Source organism: Mizuhopecten yessoensis, unplaced genomic scaffold, assembly GCF_002113885.1.
Source record: "Mizuhopecten yessoensis strain PY_sf001 unplaced genomic scaffold, ASM211388v2 scaffold11023, whole genome shotgun sequence".
NCBI classification, from domain to species: domain Eukaryota; kingdom Metazoa; phylum Mollusca; class Bivalvia; order Pectinida; family Pectinidae; genus Mizuhopecten; species Mizuhopecten yessoensis.
The window spans coordinates 54526-78910 of record NW_018408840.1 but is presented as its reverse complement, the minus strand read 5'-3'; the positions used below and the strand labels follow the sequence as shown (position 1 = coordinate 78910).

The 24385-nt window shown below is 36.1% G+C and overlaps 1 protein-coding gene across 1 annotated transcript in view; it reads left to right on the top strand.

The window, feature by feature from the left end:
* Positions 1–6226: 6226 nt before the first annotated feature.
* The window catches only part of LOC110464696 (putative polypeptide N-acetylgalactosaminyltransferase 10), a 62762-nt gene continuing 44603 nt past the window's right edge, over positions 6227–24385 (top strand). Inside the window, exons 1-2 of the mRNA XM_021520047.1 lie at positions 6227–6313; positions 14787–14998. Of these exons, the coding sequence (XP_021375722.1) occupies positions 14819–14998 (180 nt within the window). The 5' untranslated portion in view covers positions 6227–6313; positions 14787–14818. The remainder of the gene's footprint in view (positions 6314–14786; positions 14999–24385) is intronic.

Genomic DNA, 24385 nt, shown 5'->3' with positions numbered 1-24385 from the left:
GAGGGGTGAGTACACACTGTATCACTCCCAAGGGGGTGAATGATTATTTCTCTCTTACCCTGTTTACCCTCTTATGTATTTTATATAGACGTTACATGCAATGCAAGACAATGTTGATGTGATGCGGCTGAATTTTCGACGTGACGTCATTGTATTGTTGCCATGACGTCATTGTATTGTTGCCGTGACGTCATGGTATTGTTACTATGACGTCATACACTTGTTGAGAACGTGCAGAACACGTGTAGCTTGTCTCAACCCTAGGGTGAGATAAGAAAATCTCACATAGGTAAAATGGTGGATATCCCTGTCCAGGGTAAGACAAATATTGGTCCTATACCTACGTTTCAGGTCATACCCTCGGCACCCCTACAGCCCAGGACTTTGCTGTGTTATAGTTCCTGTATTGGTCTATGTTTCAGGTCATACCCTCGGGACCCTTACAGCCCAGGACTTTGCTGTGTTATAGTTCCTGTATTGGTCTATGTTTCAGGTCATACCCTCGGGACCCCTACATCCCAGGACATTGTTGTGTTATAGTACTTGTATTGGTCCTATACCCACGTTTCAGGTCATCCCCTCGGGACCCCTACACCCCAGGACATTGTTGTGTTATAGTACCAATATTGGTCCTATACCTATGTTTCAGGTCAAACCCTCGGGACCCCTACGACATTGTTGTGGTATAGTATCTATATTGGTCCTATACCTACGTTTCAGGTCATACCCTCGGGATCCCTTCAGCCCAGGACATTGTTGTGTTATAGTACCAATATTGGTCCTATACCTATGTTTCATGTCATACCCTCGGGACCCCAACAGCCCAGGACATTGTTGTGGGTTAGTACCTGTATTGGTCCTATACCCACGTTTTAGGTCATACCCTCGGGATCCCTTCAGCCCAGGACATTGTTGTGTTATAGTATCTAAATTGGTCCTATACCTACGTTTCAGGTCATACCCTCGGCACCCCTACAGCCCAGGACTTTGCTGTGTTATAGTACCTGTATTGGTCTATGTTTCAGGTCATACCCTCGGGGCCCCTACAGCCCAGGAAATTGTTGTAGTATAGTACCAATATTGGTCCTATACCTATGTTTCATGTCATACCCTCCGGACCCCTACAGCCCAGGACATTGTTGTGTTATAGTACTTGTATTGGTCCTATACCCACGTTTCAGGTCATTCCCTCGGGACCCCTACAGCCCAGCCCATTGTTGTGGTATAGTACCTATATTTGTCCTATACCTATGTTTCAGGTCAAACCCTCGGGACCCCTACAGCCCAGCCCATTGTTGTGGTATAGTACCTATATTTGTCCTATACCTATGTTTCAGGTCAAACCCTCGGGACCCCTACGACATTGTTGTGGTATAGTATCTTAATAGAATCTTTCACCCCCTTGGGGGTGAGACATGGTAATCTCAACCCGAGGGGTAAGATTCTTCAGTTCTCAAACACGAGGCTTGCCGAGTGTTTGACAGATTAAAAATCTTCCCCCGAGGGGTGAGTACACACTGTATCGCTCCCAAGGGGGTGAATGATTATTTTTCTCTTACCCTGTTTACCCTCTTATATATTTTATATAGACGTTACATCAATGCAAGACAATGTTGATGTGATGCGGCTGAATCTATGTTTCAGGTCATACCCTCGGGGCCCCTACAGCCCAGGAAATTGTTGTAGTATAGTACCAATATTGGTCCTATACCTATGTTTCATGTCATACCCTCGGGAAAGCTACAGCCCAGGAAATTGTTGTGGAATAGTACCTATATTGGTCCTATACCTACGTTTCAGGACATACCCTCGGGACCCCTACAGCCCAGGACTTTGCTGTGTTATAGTTCCTGTATTGGTCTATGTTTCAGGTCATTCCCTCGGGACCCCTACAGCCCAGCCCATTGTTGTGGTATAGTACCTATATTTGTCCTATACCTATGTTTCAGGTCAAACCCTCGGGACCCCTACAGCCCAGCCCATTGTTGTGGTATAGTACCTATATTTGTCCTATACCTATGTTTCAGGTCAAACCCTCGGGACCCCTACAGCCCAGCCCATTGTTGTGGTATAGTACCTATATTGGTCCTATACCTACGTTTCAGGTCATACCCTCGGGACCCCTACAGCCCAGGACTTTGCTGTGTTATAGTACCTGTATTGGTCCTATACCTATGATATGTAGCAGTCAATGGTCATCCCTATTACATATAACACAGCTTAAGAGTCTTACCCCGAGGGTTGAGATCACACTGTCTCACTCCCAAGGAGGTGAATGATTATTTTTCTCTTATCCAGTGTTTACGTTCTTATGTATTTTGCAGAGTATTTTGTATAGACTTTACATCAATGCAAGACAATGTTGATGTGATGCGGCTGAATTTTCGACGTGACGTCATTGTATTGTTGCCATGACGTCATTGTATTGTTGCCGTGACGTCATGGTATTGTTACTATGACGTCATACACTTGTTGAGAACGTGCAGAACACGTGTAGCTTGTCTCAACCCTAGGGTGAGATAAGAAAATCTCACACCGGTAAAATGGTGGATATCCCTGTCCAGGGTAAGAGAAATATTGGTCCTATACCTACGTTTCAGGTCATACCCTCGGGACCCCTACAGCCCAGGAAATTGTTGTGGTATAGTACCTATATTGGTCCTATACCCACGTTTCAGGTCATACCCTCGGGACCCCTACAGCCCAGGACATTGTTGTGGTATAGTACCTATATTGGTCCTATACCTATGTTTCAGGTCATACCCTCGGGACCCCTACAGCCCAGGACATTGTTGTGGTATAGTACCTATATTGGTCCTATACCTATGTTTCAGGTCATACCCTCGGGACCCCTACAGCCCAGGACATTGTTGTGGTATAGTACCTATATTGGTCCTATACCTATGTTTCAGGTCATACCCTCGGGACCCCTACAGCCCAGGACATTGTTGTGGTATAGTACCTATATTGGTCCTATACCTATGTTTCAGGTCATACCCTCGGGACCCCTACAGCCCAGGAAATTGTTGTGGTATAGTACCTATATTGGTCCTATACCTATGTTTCAGGTCATACCCTCGGGACCCCAACAGCCCAGGACATTGTTGTGGTTTAGTACCTGTATTGGTCCTATACCTACGTTTCAGGTCATACCCTCGGGACCCCTACAGCCCAGGACATTGTTGTGGTATAGTACCTATATTGGTCCTATACCTACGTTTCAGGTCATACCCTCGGGACCCCTACAGCCCAGGACATTGTTGTGGTATAGTACCTATATTGGTCCTATACCTACGTTTCAGGTCATACCCTCGGGACCCCTACAGCCCAGGACATTGTTGTGGTATAGTACCTATATTGGTCCTATACCCACGTTTCAGGTCATACCCTCGGGACCCCTACAGCCCAGGACATTGTTGTGTTATAGTACCTATATTGGTCCTATACCCACGTTTCAGGTCATACCCTCGGGACCCCTACAGCCCAGGAAATTGTTGTGGTATAGTACCTGTATTGGTCCTATACTTACGTTTCAGGTCATACCCTCGGGACCCCTACAGCCCAGGAAATTGTTGTGGTATAGTACCTATATTTGTCCTATACCTATGTTTCAGGTCATACCCTCGGGACGCCTACAGCCCAGGACATTGTTGTGGTATAGTACCTATATTGGTCCTATACCCACGTTTCAGGTCATACCCTCGGGACCCCTACACCCCAGGACATTGTTGTGTTATAGTACCTATATTGGTCCTATACCCACGTTTCAGGTCATACCCTCGGGACCCCTACAGCCCAGGACATTGTTGTGGTATAGTACCTGTATTGGTCCTATATATACCTACGATATGTAGCAGTCAATGGTCATCCCTAATACATATAACACGTTTAATTTTAAACACAACCGCTTGTATCTATCTAATTTTATGTTTGAACAGCCACGAGAAAAACATAAATCACAACTTCATCTTTATTATATTTCCCTGCTTGCGGGTTGAATACTTTTTTCACGAATTTACTTTTCTCACAAATTGGTATATTATGGATTATTAGTAGTATTAGATAAAGTCAAGTGCCTGTGTTTGGGCACACATCACGTCCACGTCAGCGCTATTGTGTGCTGAGATAAGTACGTATTAAAAAATCTATAACATTAAAATTTATAACAGCTAACGGCAGCCATGCACATCAAAACTCCACATAACAGTGAAATGTTTAGCATGACAATAACAGGGGATTAGGTAGCACGAACACTGGGTTCGTGGTGAGAAAATATGCGCATACATGCACGTGTGAGGATTTAATGTTTCCGTTTAAAAGTGTGTCATGCATATGGTGTCCGTCAGAAATGCTGATGAAATGTTTTTTTAAAAACACTTTAATTGTATCAGCATGTTCATGTACACTGTAGTTGTTCGAAACGTCATTATTTTACCAACACAGTAAAATAAAAATTATAATCCATTATCATATTCCATTTTATTATTATTTATAATTTTCGTAAATAGCATGTTGTATTTGAATTAATCAGTATATGATAAAAAGTAATGTTACTGAATCGAGAAATTGTCACTTTAATGAAATGTTCACAATAAATACTACGCTATACTAATAAAGTTAAATACTAGGCATAAAGTCTCCAAACATTCCGTCTTCAGCTGACCACCTCCAAACAAACTCCAAATCTTACACGCAACACGTGTATACCACATACACTGTCAGATCTAGACAAGGGTGGTGATTACGTACGTGCTACGATTTGAATTTCTGAACCCTAAATTGGTGTCTAATTAAATGTCTAAACTAGCTCTATTCAGTCGTTAGAGGAAACTGACTGAAACTACTGGAACGTTTCTGTACTGAAAGCTTTCGTACAATACAAAAAAACAATGTACCTCATATACTTTTTTTATCGGCGATTGTTGTCGTGTTCTGTCAGCTAATTAATGTATATTATATTCACCAGCGCTATCATCACCGATTTCAAGTTTCGACTTTTTATTAAATGTGTCCTTACTATGAATCAACCCATTAAAAAACGTCTAAGATTTAGGACTCAACAAATAAATCGTTCTTTTTTTTTTATTTCCAGAGGTTAGGGTTTTTGAGCAGAGAACGTACGTGAGTGTAACCATGATGGCCCCTACTATGAATTGAAACCTAAACTGAGGTAAAAATAATGGTCAATACCCTACAAGGATATTGTAAGTCAGTATTTGGTAATGAACATGTTTCAGACACTTGGTGATGGGCCAATATGCAAGCTAGGACTCCCGCGGGTGATCATCGCCTGCCCAGACACATTGCCAAAAAGTAAAAGAGGTAAAAAAGAGGACACGAATACTTCTTTGCCACGCATGTACATAAACATGTCAAATATGTATATACGTCAACAGTTGTTAAAATCTCAGTTTATAATATTGTAGTAAAATGTTGTGCTCATTTTATCAGGTACGTATGGGTACTGATCGGGTTGTCATGCCGCAGTGTGCTATTTGGAGTTACTCTATTAAAAATTAAATATATTCAACATCATCTTTGAATCATATAGGCCCACAAAACCATTTCCGCACCAAGAACGAACACCTGACACATGTGTTTAATATCGTGGATATCTAGATCTGCTACGGTTGTCTTAAAGGCGTCCTTTAATATTTACAGAACCGGAATCATTCCGTGTCTGCACCGGGGTTTCGCCAGAGGCATGTGCCACTTGCATAGGGTAATCTTAGGTCTCGATAAGCATCCAATTGATCTAGTAACGAGATATTGGGAAAGTCACGGATGATCATAAACATTTATCTGCACGTTCTCATGAAGAGTAATTAAAAAACAAAAAACAAAAACAAACAAAAAACACCTAGAACTCTACCGATGAGAAGCACGGAGTTTTTGAATTCTACTGAATATTGAAAAAAAAAAGAAATATTAATGGTATACTTGTCAAGTGTTAATTGAGGAAAAAAACTAAAACGTCTTCTTAATTAATGCTTCGTATGATTAATTAACATAGCCTCTCAAGTTAATTTAATCGGCGAGACTCGTTAAGCAAGTAAAGTTTTATCTAGATTGTACCTCTGTGCATTTCGGAATGATGTTATGCTACTTTTGTTTATGACTTTCTTACTTATTTTTTTATTTTATTTCGGGTCCCTTTAAGTGTGTGACATGCGTAAATACCAAATAATGATTTCTCCCTCGTACTCAAAACGAGGTTGACCTCGAGGTCATGTTAAAAATGGCAGCCCTGTGAAGACGTGGAAGTGATAGCAGATAAACCTCTCACGATTACAGCGTATCTGCGAGAGAACGGGTAATTATGAGTGTCTGGGCACGTTCAGTTTAATCATCTACGCTGGAGCTATATATGTGATGCTTCTATGACGCATGTTAATGCTTGTATTTTAGGAATGTTTTCGATCTCAGGTAAGCAGACGTCGGAATGAGTTGAAGATTTTACCTTAGGGTAACACTGATGAGTGACAGAGAGGAATTGTTAGCGTGTAACTTAGAGTGTCTTCGCTACCTTTGATATCAGAAAAGAATTATGACTAAAGCGATCCGTGATTGTTGGCACTCCTCGTTATTGTTTTTTGTTAGTTTTTTTTCTGTCAGTGCATTGATGACAATGCATGATGAGTTGTTGAGTGCAGAGGCTGTTTGTCTTTCATTATTAATTGTACCTGTGTATATTTACGTGATGTTCTGTTCAACAACACATACACCTATAACTGACTGTGGTTATTGTGGCCGGAATTCGCTCACTCCTAGCATGTTTAATTCTATGTTGGAAAAGTAATGTCATGTGATCACTGTGTAAGCTTTTTTTCCACCGGAAAGGTGCATTTTAAAACTTTTGTGAATCCCATGCCAGCTTCCATATAGAAGCTCAGTAGCCAAATGGTTGCCAATCCTTATAAGTCTGTGTATAAAATGACAATTGAATATCTCTATTTTATCCTCAAAGGTGTTTTCATTTGATTCATCATCCCAGTTTATAATGAATTGAGCGGAATTAACCCTTTCACCCCTAGGTAACTTAAGTAGACTCTACCATGCATTCATCTGGATAAGTCAAGTATATGGTCTACAGTGGTGAAAGGGTTACGGTGACATGGATCAACTATTACATTTGATATCTGTACAAGTTTAAATGTCTGATCAAAATTGTATTCTCACACAAAAACTGCAACAGTACACTTAATATAAATAGAATCGATATATATATGACATATTCCATACAGAAGTGCACCACTGTCTGTCAAATTAACTATATAGTTTATGTAGATACGCTAAATTTAATTAATTGATTCAGTTAGTTTAGTTTACATATACTGGATGTTAATGTGAGTTTTATTGTAATGGGTTAAATATGTCCCTATTAATTAGCATATGCTATTTTTGTTTGAAGAAATTTGTTCATCATAAAACTAAAAAGTTAAATGTTTTCCACCAAATTCAACACGTCCCAATTAAATGATCAGGCAGGATTATCCCTAAAAGAAATCAATGGAAAGCATTCATATTCATAATAAGTTTTAATTATGGTATGACATTTTGAGATGCTGTATAATGTTTACAGATCATGTATATTTAATGTCATATTCCATTTATTAAATATCATGAATAGGATGCGTATGTAAAAATGATTTAGCCAAGATATGAAAGCAAAACTTGATCATGATCCCCCTATTGATTATATGTACATCTTAAAAGTTGTTTTAAAAATAATGATTATGTCAGATCTAGCCCTTAAACAGGGTTTAAGATAAATGATTTCATAGATAAGGTTATTCTCTTGAAAGTTATCATTGAAAATATCAATTGACTGCATAACATTTATGTGTACAGTATACATACATGTACTCTAAATAACAGCAGTTGGAGAGATATACCTATTAGAGTCGGCAACCACTGCATGTGTTAATTATAAGGAAGCTCATAACTCTGCCAAAAATAGTGCCTATATGAATTGGAAAGTGTTTTCAATAGCATGGCAATAGCTTTAATAAATCATTTCTGTAAAGAAACCATTACCTTGCGGAACTTTTATGAAAGCTATATTTGTCACATGGTGTATTGTGTTATCAAGTGAATATATTTTTTGGCGTATTAACCTATGTTATATGACCTATCAGCCCTGTGCATTGGTTTTAAGTTTCAATTGTTTTAATTGTGACGTCACGCCTAGGACAAGTACATGACGTCACAGACTTATGCACTGGAGTCAAAATGGCAGATTTTTAGCTAAGGCGTGAGCCGCCAGCTATTGGTATTACTTTAGTTAATGAGCTCAAGATATTCATAAATGTCGATTTCACACAGACGGCCTCTAGCGGTACCCACTGGTACTAAATTGAATCATATACCGGACCTACTGTCTTTATTATGCGTAACTTTGGACTCAAATGCACTTGAATGGCTTGTAAATATCATTCCTTTCCTTTGTAGAACATATGATCTTATCACAACCTCGTATTCTTATTGAAAATGCACCCTGTTTATCTCAATCGGGAACTGCTACTTGACTGTAGGTCATGCATGCTACACGCAACTTCCGGTAAAAATACTTCAGTTAATGAGCTCAGATATTCATAAACGAGACATAACGTCACCTACCAGTAATACTAAACAAACTGCAAATAAAATCCATTACCACGGACTCAAATTCACTCACACGTCATTAGATATAATCTTATTCTTAGTTAGAACTAAGTATCCTTCTAAAACTTCGTATTTACTCTTGGAACTGTCGCTGGATTAACCCTTTACACGGAAATATTGTCCTGTGATTGGCTAAAATTGGTGACATTTACGTCCCTGTTTACATTTATATATTGCGTGGTCAGAGCTATGAAGCAGTCCTGTTCCAACTAACTGAGGAAAATCAAAAGTGCTTATCAGTAATAATATATATGATTCACGCTTCATATGATTATAATGTTATCAAAATATTGCATATTCGTTCATCGTTGAAATAACAAATCTTTACTAAAAACTCTAAAAACAGAAACGACGGCCATGTTAGATCACGTGTGATGTTATCCGTTTCCCTATATGGCCTTCACGGCCAAATATAGTATTACTACCGATGCGGTCATGTTTACTACAATTTCCATATTTGGTCATGACACCCATATTTAGACGTCTGACCTATATCGGAAAGATGGACGAAGTTTCCAACATGGCAGTCAATTAAGATTTCGCTTGCACTTGTTACGTAAACTTGATAATTTAACGACATATAAGGCAGAGTATAACTTACAATTATGTAGGAGATCAACAAAGAAAGTTCATATTACAAACCTTTTAATGGATACGGATCCTGTCAATTAATTCCAAAATCGCCTCCGTGTGATTCACACCAGGCTTGCTTACTAAAATGGGATCGCCCGGCCGGGCAGATGAGACCGGGAATCATATTAGTACTAGCCACTGTCCTTCTCTAGTTCCATATTGGTATTCTAACCTGAAGGCTTTATTTTACCTACGCAGTATTATCATATTGTTCTATTTTCATCATAAGATATGCTATTGCATTTTTGTATCGCCTTCTCGCTAATTACAGCTCAGCCAGAAACGAAAAGTATGCGCCGATAGGCCTACATTTTATATGTCTGTCGGTGTGATTTGTGTATTTCGTTTATTGAAGTATTACCATATAACAGGACTCTTTTATTTCAATATACACAAAAACAACACCACCTTCGGAATGATTTCAGACATATACTACGGGAGAACACGAGTGATCTCCCTTACATTTAGACATGCGCACATTTTACTTTCGTTTTGTTTAGGCCTAGACATCATTCGCAACGCGAAGCGGAAAAGACGAAAATGCAGGCGTGTTGACTTAATGTTAGGCATGTTGTTTAAGCAGCATTGCCAATGAACAATATACATACACTTCTGCAACGTTTACCTACTACTGATTCATAAATAAGGCTCTGTATCCCGATTTCGGTGACTTGTGGCCAAGCATGCGGCCGAAGCCGCAGAGAATGGCGCATGTTGTCAGCGGCGATGACAAAAAGGAAGGTGCTTCTACGGTATGTATAGCAGTAATTATGCAAAAACAAACAAAATAAATGGAGTTTTTACTCTAGTGAATTACAGCGTCACAAGGAACGTCTTTCTCCAGACGTGTTGCAAAATTTTCGAACTGCTAAGTTGCAAACTGATTTCACTTCAGCGTTGTTTGTGAGGATATTTGGCCTTACATTTCTTCTCATTCAGTTAAAAAAAAAACATGTTATAAACATTGTATTATTAGATTCATTGTGATGTTGGCTGTCATTGAAGTTTCAATTGTTATACTACTTGATGTTTTGGAAACTTAAAAAAGTATAGTAGTTCTAAATATTATGAAACGACAGAAACATATATATTAGGCCAAACAAATTACTTGTGTTTCTATTATCAGAAAAAAATAGGGTAGGTATGTATTAGCTAGGCATTTTATTGTTAATTTGAAAAATATCTTTACTGCGCTAATATAGAGCAGGAGTTCTGACTTTAACAGTGCATATAAAAACTTCAGGGTATTGTAGGAACACAAATCTGAGATAAGTCTGGTTAACCACACTGGTGTCGAACACACCAATAGATATAGTGTGTATAATATATCATAGTTTATACACATCATATTACTATTAGTGTTTCCAGTATCTGTGGGGTTAGCATAAACACAATATTTGTTTTAAACTTTTAATTGACCTTGTTTAATGATCATTAATAGGTCAGACAGGGTTCGGTTTCTAATTCGGAAACTAGACCTGTTAAAACAGTTATCATTTGTAATTTAGAGATTAAATATTTCTAAGCAGGAAAAAAGGAAATATAAATATTTTTCGACCTTTTCTGAGTTGTACAGTTTTAGAGTATCTTCTGTCTGAAATCTGAACATAACTTGTTTTATGACAAAATGTGTAAAACAATTCCTCATACTGGGGTCAAGTTTTTCTATATATAGTCCCAAAAACTACAGATAAAATCCTTGAGCACTTACAAGATACAAAAATATATATTTTACGTCCATTTTGCAAAACATACAACATAAGCTACAAAGAGCTTGTATTAAGACAAAACATGAGTATAATAACAGAGACCAAAATATTACAACATGGAAAAATAAAAATAAAAACATGTATGTACATGTACTATATACTGTAAGCACAGAAAAAAAGTTTATCACTTGGAAAGCACTTAATAGGCACATTACACACGGTAAGAACATGAGCACATGGTAATTTAAGCACATTTAGAACATTTGCATACAGCACATAAAAAACAAAACCATAACATGGAAAGCTTATTAGCACATAGTAGGCACATTTGCACACTGTAAGCAAAATAAAGGAGTACAATGGACATCTCCATATTTCCTGGTTAATTTCTTCTTTCTGGAAACAACCAGGGGAGAGTGATGTTCTGCTTCATCTTTTGTATTAATGAAAACCGTGAATATCTAAGTGCGTGTGTTTAAACTAATTTTGTTTTGTTTTTACTGGTACCTTTTTTATGTACACATGTTTTACCACCTAAGGAATTAGATGTCTTAAGCCCCCATGAGATGTGGTGTTATAAGTTGAATTTTATGTATATTTTGTTTACATTTAGTTCTGCTACCAAAGAGGTTGACTTATTGAAATGTTTGTGAAACATTTTAATGAACTCCTCAGCTTTAATGCCTTATTTCTCACTATACAAGCTCATATTGCTATGCCTCCTATTTGCTTGAATATCATCTCTAAACATTGTTGCTGGTGCAGAAATTATATGGTAACTATGTTCTATTTTAGGGGGGAAAAGCAATCAATATTACAACAGACAGGGATGGTTATTGATGGGAGAAAGGAGGATGAGAAATAGGAACTGTACCAACTCTCTCATACCTTTGAGGACTTCATGAACTTTTTCAAAAGGCTGCAAGAACTATACCAACAGTGACATAACATTTTGAAGTCTGTCAGTTACTTTATAGAGGAGGAACCTCTGACTAAATCATTTTCTCTCAGACACATGAAAGCCGAGTCCACAGATCCTTCCATCAGCGAATAGTTCAAATGTAGTTCAAATGCTTTCCTCGCAAACTTTTCCTTAATGGAGAAGTCAGTGATCTTTACTTGGAACAGATTGAATCTGTGAATATTGATGCCTGATGAATGTGATTGAACAGCCCCTACTTGATGCTGAAACCCTGGTGAATGTGATTGAACACCCCCTACTGACTAAGGGCACAAATGTTGGAAACAACGTTTGTTTTGATCAATATAACACTATGGGTGGTGGGAGCAAATTGGAAAAACATTAAAAGTATTTTTTTAAAGATAGAAATACTGGTCATGGCTTGCTTTTAGTTTTTGTCCAATGAATTAAAACTCAACCCAAATATTAAGCAGTAAAAGAAATGTAAGATCCCTGGTATACATTGTACTTTTAACAATGCTTATGATCAATATCAATAAAATCAAATAAAAGTTATAATATATAACTTGATATTTGGTAATTTCGCATGATTTTACCGTGTCCAACATTTGATATTAAATCTTGTGTGATATATGAGAGGGATTGCACACAAGATTGTATCAATGTCAATGAAAGCAATTATTTCTTAAGTTTTCAACCATATTTCTTGAAACTTCATTTCTAAATTTCATACATCAATTGTTCAAGACAGTTTTAAGGTCAATTTCATTCAGTCAAGGTGAAGGCTACAGCTTCACAACCTGTTCATGTACATGTGACAGAGAAATTGTCAGTGCATTCCTAACTAAGTATTCAAACCAAATTTTATAAACCTTGATCCATCATTCTCAACATTAAATCATGCACTACCTGTTTGCATATACACAAGCAACCTCAACTTTCAATAAGTCCTGTTGTCAACATTTGTTGCACAATGCTATCAGTTCTGAAACCAACAATCATGACAACTGTAATAACATAGTATGTGTTCTAGCTGGTACATTTGCAGTACTCTTTTGAAATGTATTTGAAATTAATATGTGCATCTTATTTCAAATGCTAGCCTATGAAGATGATAAAGCTGAACATATGCTATAAAGTTGTTGTTTTCTTTGTGAAGAATTTATGCAATGGAAATAGAGGGAAAATAATGTAACTCTCCTAATCTTGTGTGTGTGTGTGAGTATGTATGTTTATATTTTGTTTATCTTATTCAATATTGAAACATACAACAATGTATCATATTGAATTAGAGTGCTTTTTATATTATTTGTTCATGGGAACACAGATTCAAAATAGTTCCATTTTTCATAAGAAGAGACCTTTTCACTGCAGTGAATATGTAAAACACTTTATTTAAAAGTTTTTCAAAATTATTGAGAGACTTGTAAATTTATGGGTAGCAGTAATCCACTTGCTTATCCACAATTTAGTTTCGGCAAGTAAACATCCTTATAAATATTGTTCTGTAACAATATACACTGACTGATGCAAAATTGAAACTTGAACAAAATTCACACGTATTAAAAAGCATGCCAACCCTGGTCGATGTGCACACTTTACAAGATAACTTGCTTGAATATATATTGATCAATATACAAACTTAGACGATAAGTTCAAAGTTGAGTGAAATCCATGCCTAATTAATTAGCATACTGTACTCTGATTGGTCAATGGTTTTATGCCAAGTAACTTTGTTAGATAAGGCAAGGGTTGATATCTTATTCAACAACAAAGGCAAAGTTCAAAGATGTTCACAATCTGTGCATAATCTATTCAATGGTTTAAAATAATCAGGTATTGGTCAAAGGGGTAAATGCCAGTTTCAGTTTTTAATGTTCTATGAAATACATTGTATGGACAAAGGGAAGCAATTCCTAATTCCTATGCAAATTAATTATCCAAAGGTTTAAAATGATATATTCTAGAGGAAACTTGGTACCCCTCTTCTGACAAACCTATAAAGATATACTGTACACACAAGAAGAATAACTTCACAGTGGTACACTTTTACATAAAACTTTGATTCATAACAAATTAACAGTAAATCCTTCTGTACAATATGATGGGAACTTCGTCTTTATTTTGTTCTCTATTCCAAAAATAATATATATATATCTTTTGCCTTAGCTTTCAGTACTTTCAGTACTTTGATTACATTTTAAGGTTGCATGAAAATTGTCGTTTTACACGAGTAAATGCCACAAATCTTGATGTGATAAAAAGGATCATACACTCGTTTTCATTTCATATGAAATTTATGAAACTCGTCACGAATTTTCCATTTTATGAAAAATTCTTCGACTCGTTTCATAAATCTCATATGAAATGGAAACTCATGTAAGATTATATATATACAGTATAGTACCAGACTGGGATTCAAACCCATGACCTTTACAATGCAGTTGTTCTTATTTAAACTGAACAGACAGGTCAGTTATAGTTCAGTCTCTGGTCCAATCCTACTACACAGTTATACAGTAATACAATTGTATAATCTACAAACAAGAGGAGGAGGTTATAATTACCGTTGGATGAAAAGTTTGAAGAGTTTGTGTTTTCTTCAAATTCTTTACTTTGATGGTGCAATCATATAATTTAGAATTATTATATATATACATGTACATTTGTACCATATAATGCAAATTTGTACTCTTCAAATGTGTCATCATATTACCTTTCACGAGGGACAACTGTAAATTTGAATTTCTCAATCATGTAATGAACTCTTTAAGAAAGGAGACATTCCAATTATAAAAATCATTAAACATTGCAAGAATAAAAGAATAAACTATAACTTTACTGTCATGTACTTTCAGGGTCAAGCTTAGAATAGCCTGTTGAACCTAACATGAGGCGGAACTCTGTCACCCTCCTCAAACTGTTGGTGGTGGCGGTTGTGTTTGTGTTGGCCGGACCCATGCTGATCAAACATCTGTTAGGGGGCAACAAGAGAAGTCTCACGGAGGAGTTTGTGGATGCAGGCAATGGCATGCCAGTAAATCCTGATTCAGCCAAAAAAAACAATGAGGTAAATCTGAATTTAGTACATGTCCTCAAAGCTGTGGTCAGGCTGATTACCTACATGTACACCTAACTTAGGCAATATGGTTTTATTGAATAAGTTAAACATCATAATGAAATCATGGTTTATAAATACTCATTATGTATTACTTATAGTGGTACTGCACAGCACTGTCAACCACAGTACAGGCATATGTACAGTTGACTGTAGCCAAAGTTTCCTCTGGCCCTGACACCAGACATCTATCTGTCAAAATGTCCAAGTCTGGTGTCAGGGCCAGAGGAAACTCGGCCAATTTATTAAACATTGACTGTGGCAGGTTTTACAATGGTCAAAATTGATATCTCTCCATTGCTTGTAACTAATAAGAAAAAATATAATTGCAGGAAGTAAAACTCAGTAATTAAGCTGTTCAATAAATGACAGATATATGCATGAATTAATGAAGAGATTTTACCTGTATATTTATAATTAGTACATTGTTTTTGGGTTTTACTTGTTACTGGTGAATGAGATGAAGAAAAAATCTGATATCTGCACCATTTATCAATCCCCCCCCTTCAAACTACATTATATATGTATATATATTGGTACACGCACTGTACCAGTAAATCGTGTAACGTCCACTCATCTGTCTGGGGAACTAAATGTTTGAAATATAAAAGGGGAGAAGGACTGTAATCGTTCTTAGTGCCCTTCATTACAAAGACTGATTACTTCCTTGTACATACATGTTTATTATTTCAATCTAAATACCGTTATTACATGCCCATCAGAAAATCCAATAAAGAAAACAGCTGGAACAGTGGACTCACACATTCAAAATTACAAGAAGCAATGAAATGTGTTAAGCATGCAACATTATTGAACTTGTTACTTTCTTGCTAATACAGAAAGTAATAATCGTAATTAAAACAGAAAACCATAACATTATATTTCATATGTAATTATGTAAATTTGGCATGTCAATTATAAATAAGTTACCTGACTCACTAATTATGCATCATATTAAGCAATGGGGACATTTAAGGTATATTTGGCATTGACGCAAATGTATATATAAATATATATATCCCGTTAAAATCGCATTTAAAGTCAGATTTAGATTGCCTGATGAGATTATTTTCTTATAAAATGTACAAGTAAAGTTGAGGAAATTATGAAAAAATGAGGAAATCTTAAGTATATATGCATATGACTTATATAATTATTTTTATTATATTAATTAAAAAAGAGCATACAGTTTATATAAGGAGTATATGACTTCTACATTTGATATATATTTTTCTTTTCAATATCAAAAGAAACTGAAAAGTGACAAGAGGAATAAAAGATATACCATCAGTATGTGTGATAATGATAAATAGTGACAGTAAACCCTGCTGTGACACATGAGGTTTAATCGTTGTTATTTTTACATTATTTATGTCTTCCTTGTATGTCTATGGATACATAAATACTTTATGGGGGGGGAATAAAAAACACAAAAGTCAAAGAAATATATTGATCTTATTGAACATTATGTGATAAAATCAGTGTTCCAGCAAGCAAGGAATAGCAGGGTGCCATGCTCTGTTAATTTTTCAAACATGCATGATCCTTTAAGCTTGCTCAATTTGTTCAGCTGTTGTCTCCCATCCCTGATTGTTGATAAAAATAATCTGTTGATTGTGATTAAAAACAGAACCAGAAAGATGCCCCAAGCATATAGGTAAAATACTGAACCAGAAACAAGTTACTGTAGTGCAACTTATGTATGGACAACGACATCAGTGTCACATTTTTTGGCCTATAGAGATTGTGTAATATCACAGATTGCGAAATCAGAATTAAAACAATGGACAAATGACGTTATGGCATTGCAGCATCACATTCATAAGACAATAGATCAAGTAACAACAACAAGATAACAACATTAGCGACTTTATAATGGCAGAAAAAAAGAACTTTTTTAATGTATATGTGACATATTTGTTTCATGGATATTGAAATTGTGGTCCATAAATTCGTGAAATTGTATCTAGACTAATTGTGTGAAGTTGAACTTATTTGAAAAGGTTCCTTCGTATACAATGTACATGTTGGTACATGTCCTGTATACAATGTACATGTCGGTACATGTCCTGTATACAATGTACATGTTGGTACATGTCCTGTATACAATGTACATGTTGGTACATGTCCTGTATACAATGTACATGTTGGTACATGTCCTGTATACAATGTACATGTTGGTACATGTCCTGTATACAATGTACATGTTGGTACATGTCCTGTATACAATGTACATGTTGGTACATGTCCTGTATACAATGTACATGTTGGTACATGTCCTGTATACAATGTACATGTTGGTACATGTCCTGTATACAATGTACATGTTGGTACATGTCCTGTATACAATGTACATGTTGGTACATGTCCTGTATACAATGTACATGTTGGTACATGTCCTGTATACAATGTACATGTTGGTACATGTCCTGTATACAATGTACATGTTGGTACATGTCCTGTATACAATGTACATGTTGGTACATGTCCTGTATACAATGTACATGTTGGTACATGTCCTGTATACAATGTACATGTTGGTACATGTCCTGTATACAATGTACATGTTGGTACATGTCCTGTATACAATGTACATGTTGGTACATGTCCTGTATACAATGTACATGTTGGTACATGTCCTGTATACAATGTACATGTTGGTACATGTCCTGTATACAATGTACATGTTGGTACATGTCCTGTATACAATGTACATGTTGGTACATGTCCTGTATACAATGTACATGTTGGTACATGTCCTGTATACAATGTACATGTTGGTACATGTCCTGTATACAATGTACATGTTGGTACATGTCCTGTATACAATGTACATGTTGGTACATGTCCTGTATACAATGTACATGTTGGTACATGTCCTGTATACAATGTACATGTTGGTACATGTCCTGTATACAATGTACATGTTGGTACATGTCCTGTATACAATGTACATGTTGGTACATGTCCTGTATACAATGTACATGTTGGTACATGTCCTGTATACAATGTACATGTTGGTACATGTCCTGTATACAATGTACATGTTGGTACATGTCCTGTATACAATGTACATGTTGGTACATGTCCTGTATACAATGTACATGTTGGTACATGTCCTGTATACAATGTACATGTTGGTACATGTCCTGTATACAATGTACATGTTGGTACATGTCCTGTATACAATGTACATGTTGGTACATGTCCTGTATACAATGTACATGTTGGTACATGTCCTGTATACAATGTACATGTTGGTACATGTCCTGTATACAATGTACATGTTGGTACATGTCCTGTATACAATGTACATGTTGGTACATGTCCTGTATACAATGTACATGTTGGTACATGTCCTGTATACAATGTACATGTTGGTACATGTCCTGTATACAATGTACATGTTGGTACATGTCCTGTATACAATGTACATGTTGGTACATGTCCTGTATACAATGTACATGTTGGTACATGTCCTGTATACAATGTACATGTTGGTACATGTCCTGTATACAATGTACATGTTGGTACATGTCCTGTATACAATGTACATGTTGGTACATGTCCTGTATACAATGTACATGTTGGTACATGTCCTGTATACAATGTACATGTTGGTACATGTCCTGTATACAATGTACATGTTGGTACATGTCCTGTATACAATGTACATGTTGGTACATGTCCTGTATACAATGTACATGTTGGTACATGTCCTGTATACAATGTACATGTTGGTACATGTCCTGTATACAATGTACATGTTGGTACATGTCCTGTATACAATGTACATGTTGGTACATGTCCTGTATACAATGTACATGTTGGTACATGTCCTGTATACAATGTACATGTTGGTACATGTCCTGTATACAATGTACATGTTGGTACATGTCCTGTATACAATGTACATGTTGGTACATGTCCTGTATACAATGTACATGTTGGTACATGTCCTGTATACAATGTACATGTTGGTACATGTCCTGTATACAATGTACATGTTGGTACATGTCCTGTATACAATGTACATGTTGGTACATGTCCTGTATACAATGTACATGTTGGTACATGTCCTGTATACAATGTACATGTTGGTACATGTCCTGTATACAATGTACATGTTGGTACATGTCCTGTATACAATGTACATGTTGGTACATGTCCTGTATACAATGTACATGTTGGTACATGTCCTGTATACAATGTACATGTTGGTACATGTCCTGTATACAATGTACATGTTGGTACATGTCCTGTATACAATGTACATGTTGGTACATGTCCTGTATACAATGTACATGTTGGTACATGTCCTGTATACAATGTACATGTTGGTACATGTCCTGTATACAATGTACATGTTGGTACATGTCCTGTATACAATGTACATGTTGGTACATGTCCTGTATACAATGTACATGTTGGTACATGTCCTGTATACAATGTACATGTTGGTACATGTCCTGTATACAATGTACATGTTGGTACATGTCCTGTATACAATGTACATGTTGGTACATGTCCTGTATACAATGTACATGTTGGTACATGTCCTGTATACAATGTACATGTTGGTACATGTCCTGTATACAATGTACATGTTGGTACATGTCCTGTATACAATGTACATGTTGGTACATGTCCTGTATACAATGTACATGTTGGTACATGTCCTGTATACAATGTACATGTTGGTACATGTCCTGTATACAATGTACATGTTGGTACATGTCCTGTATACAATGTACATGTTGGTACATGTCCTGTATACAATGTACATGTTGGTACATGTCCTGTATACAATGTACATGTTGGTACATGTCCTGTATACAATGTACATGTTGGTACATGTCCTGTATACAATGTACATGTTGGTACATGTCCTGTATACAATGTACATGTTGGTACATGTCCTGTATACAATGTACATGTTGGTACATGTCCTGTATACAATGTACATGTTGGTACATGTCCTGTATACAATGTACATGTTGGTACATGTCCTGTATACAATGTACATGTTGGTACATGTCCTGTATACAATGTACATGTTGGTACATGTCCTGTATACAATGTACATGTTGGTACATGTCCTGTATACAATGTACATGTTGGTACATGTCCTGTATACAATGTACATGTTGGTACATGTCCTGTATACAATGTACATGTTAGTACATGTCCTGTATACAATGTACATGTTAGTACATGTCCTGTATACAATGTACATGTTGGTACATGTCCTAATCATGATTTACAGAGGCTTTTAGATGAAGTCTGAAGTATAAAGATTTGCCAATGTCTTTTACACGGTGATATATTAAGTAAAATCAGTCTTTCTCCTTCCAGGTGAACATTTTTTTTTTTAACCATATCATAGTCATAGAGATTCAGGTTATATCTATAGCTATATAATCGTAATGTCTTTGTGGTGATATAAACACGGGCTATATGCCTGTTATGTGGCGATATAAACACCAGCTATATGATATGCCTGTTGTGTGGTGATATAAACACTGGCTATATGCCTGTTATGTGGTGATATAAACATGGGCTATAGGATATGCCTGTTGTGTGGTGATATAAACACTGGCTATATACCTGTTGTGTGGTGATATAAACACTGGCTATATGCCTGTTATGTGGTGATATAAACACCGGCTATATGCCTGTTATGTGGTGATATAAACACCGGCTATATGCCTGTTATGTGGTTGTGTTTGCAATGATTCGGCTTTCATACAGTGAAATATTAAAATAGAAACTCAAGACACGAAATCCAGGTGTTTCATACATATGATATGTAAATAGATACAATTGTATTGATAATACATATTTGATGGATTTAATGTGTCATATTGTGTTACCTAAAGATCCACACAGCTTCGTAGGTTAATGAATTATTTTTGTGTGTTAATTAAAAGTATTTTTAGTTAACATTGAAATATATTTAATTTGCATATGAATTCAATCCAGTTGTGTTCGGGTTATAACTTAAACACCTGATAAATATCTAAATCAGCTTTAGGTACTGTTTGGTATACTAATTCTGTATAACATTTGCTGTCATAATGATTGAAATATATGATACTCTTGTATACTATTATTCATATAGTAGTTGAATACATATACAGTATTCTTTTTTAAGATAAGAACATTTAATATGTTGTGTACATTTCTTGTCTTCTTTACTGGCCTACCAGTGTACTCTTATATAATGTTAAAAGGCAAACTTTGCTGAGCATGTTATAAAGAAAATCTGTATCCTGGCTAAAATGTGGCAGACTTTCATACTTGCCGACTTTTTGAAATTTCCATAGGGGAGATTACATTACACGTTCTCAGAATTAAATTCATAAATAAAATGTGTGTATATACACCCTAGAAAAAAAATCATTTAAATGGCATCTTTTGAGCTGTACTTTCAGATGAAATCATTAGATCTTTGAAAATAGGAATAGTTTAGCAGATTCATTGGTTGAAAATGCTAAATTTTAGAGCCCCAAATCGGGAGTCTCCCTGCTAAATAGGGCGATTACGCAAGTATGGACTTTATATACATGTGTTATAATTATGTAACTAGACGTACAAATTAATACCAAGATAATATTCTGCTGTTAAAATTGGCCACTGACAAATTTGAAGGCTCCCTCGATCTCCATGCATTTATCTTAACAGTTCTAAATATGTTTCCCTAAACTGTATATTGCTAGACCCATTTATAATGTCAGATTGTGTTGGAGGACAGATTAAGTGACATTTTGAGATTTTGCTGTATTTATTTTTTGGCCTGATATTAAATTTAGTCCCATCACTATGTAATACTTGTATCAAGCTACATAGGTAGGCTTATATTTCAGCTGTGATAATAATACGACAGACTTGATCTACTGACAACAAAGGATTGATCGTTGTATGTATACGCACGTACTAGATCAGCTTTTGTTGTCTGCACTAGCTACAACTGTTAAAGCTCAGTTATTGATTAAGTAGACTTAAACATTTTGTTCTTTTATTCAATCCAATTGATTTGTTGAAAGTTGTAGGAAAAAGTCAAATGTGTCCATGATTTGAAAACATTGTTAATTTAACAATACACAGAACTATACATTTTACAACAAAAGACTTGCACATGTATTGATGATAGGACATGTGTTGAAGCTGTACACGTATATCGTACATATATAAAAACAAACACCATTTAATTGTTGAAGGAATTCCTAGATGGTTCATTTATAATATAAGTGTAGATAAAAAATATTTTTATCCCTCAAATTTGTGCTCTTAAGAGTAGGTCCAAAACGTTAACTCTTCATTCTGGCTGTATTTTCATCTTATATCAGTTGATTCCTAATAAGGGTACATTTTCACTTTCTAAGCCTTTTTGTACAGTTAAACACCTCGTTTGCGATTGTCACATATCTTCATTGTCACTTTCCGAACCTCTGTCGCAACAATTCAATTATGTGCTACATATATATATATATACAGTTTTTAACAATTTGTTGCATTTGAAGTGCCTGTTACAAGCTTGGAAGGAATTACAAGATACAAGATTCTTTATTTTTTAACGTATAATGAATACAACAGACAAAAGAATAAGCTCAGTAGAGATATTTTTACGACCAAGTACGATAAGTACCTCCACCACCGAAATCTGTCACATCCATAGAATGACGTTAGCTGTTAATGACGTAAAACACAAACCAAACGAAACATTACCGTTATGAGATATCTTCTAAGCAGTACAAAACCAATATCGTTAGTACAATATGTAGCAGTGTATGAGGTAGTTGAAGCTTTACATGAACTTGTTTGATGGAATGTGTAAAAAATCTAGTACCTGTTCTGTAAGGATCCATTCTTCCAAATTTTCAATAGTAAAAATTTCCATTTTTATACGCCCGTCAAATCTGATGGGAGTATTATGGTATGGGGTTGTCCGTCACGGCGTAAACTTTTGTTTGTCCGGCAATCTCCTCCTACATTTTTCGACAAATCTCTTTGAAACTTGGTATACATCATAATCATGATATGAAGTTGTGTCTCCTTTAAAAGAATTTTGATTCGACGATTTTTCCAAAAGTTGTTGCCATTTGCTCATTTCAGTATTTGATTTTTTGTCCGGAAATTTTCTCCTACATTTTTTATGGCATGTCAGCTAACCACTCTTAGAATGATGCAGATCTTATTTCAATGTAAGAAAGTAAATAACACTATGACATTCAACGGGCGTATATTGCTCCGCCCCGCGGTACTCTCGTTTTCTAATTTGAAGAAAAGAATTTGAATGCAACTCCATCAACTCACAGAATTAAAAACAAATCAGCAGTAAAATAAATATAAGGACAAGGGATGTTTTGATGTCCCCTATTTACAGCACACAAATTTACAATGCAGATATGACATAAGCTTGGACTCTCTTACAATTGAGTTGGAAAATTTGGCGTGGCAGTAAGTGTTAGTAACACTATATATATATATCATTGTCTGTACGACAATAGTGTGGGTCATGATCCTGACCAAGGTGTGTGTCGATTTATTTTATGATTTATGTTACCTGTAATTGATATGGTAACAGATTGTGACAGATCTGTCAATGTTCAGGTATATTATAATACATGTACTGTGTATGTATGATATACTTACTGTACATAACTGTTACATCTCTGGCAATATTCACCTATTTTTATATTCTTTCAATATGAATCAAAGATAACTGAAAAATGTAAGTATATGGAACACACTTATCGTCTAAATTGAAAAATTAGTGGGAAAAACTTAGTCCAGAAACTTTTCATATTTTGTATAAGGAAAGTTAAGTTTTACCTTATCCTCCCTATACCCCCAACTTCCCCTCGACTTTTCTTAGGACTTTTTAGGTCACCTGAGACAAAGTCTCAAGTAACCTATTGCGATCGCCTTTTGTCTGTCGTCGCCGTCGACTTCTTCTCCAAAACCCCTGAACCAATTTTCAATGAAATTTTGCAGGGACCTTCCATGGACAAAGGTCAACAAAAATAGTGTCCGGTTTAGTCCCAAGCCCCCAGGGGCCTGTGGGGCGGGGCCAAAAAGGGTCAAATTGACTAAAATTTCAAAAATCTTCTTCTCCAAAACCCCTGAACCAATTTCAATGAAATTTTGCAGGGACCTTCCATGGACAAAGGTCAACAAAAATAGTGGCCGGTTTAGTCCCAAGCCCCCAGGGGCCTGAGGGGCGGGGCCAAAAAGGGTCAAATTGACTAAAATTTCAAAAATCTTCTTCTCCAAAACCCCTGAACCAATTTCAATGAAATTTTGCAGGGACCTTCCATGGACAAAGGTCAACAAAAA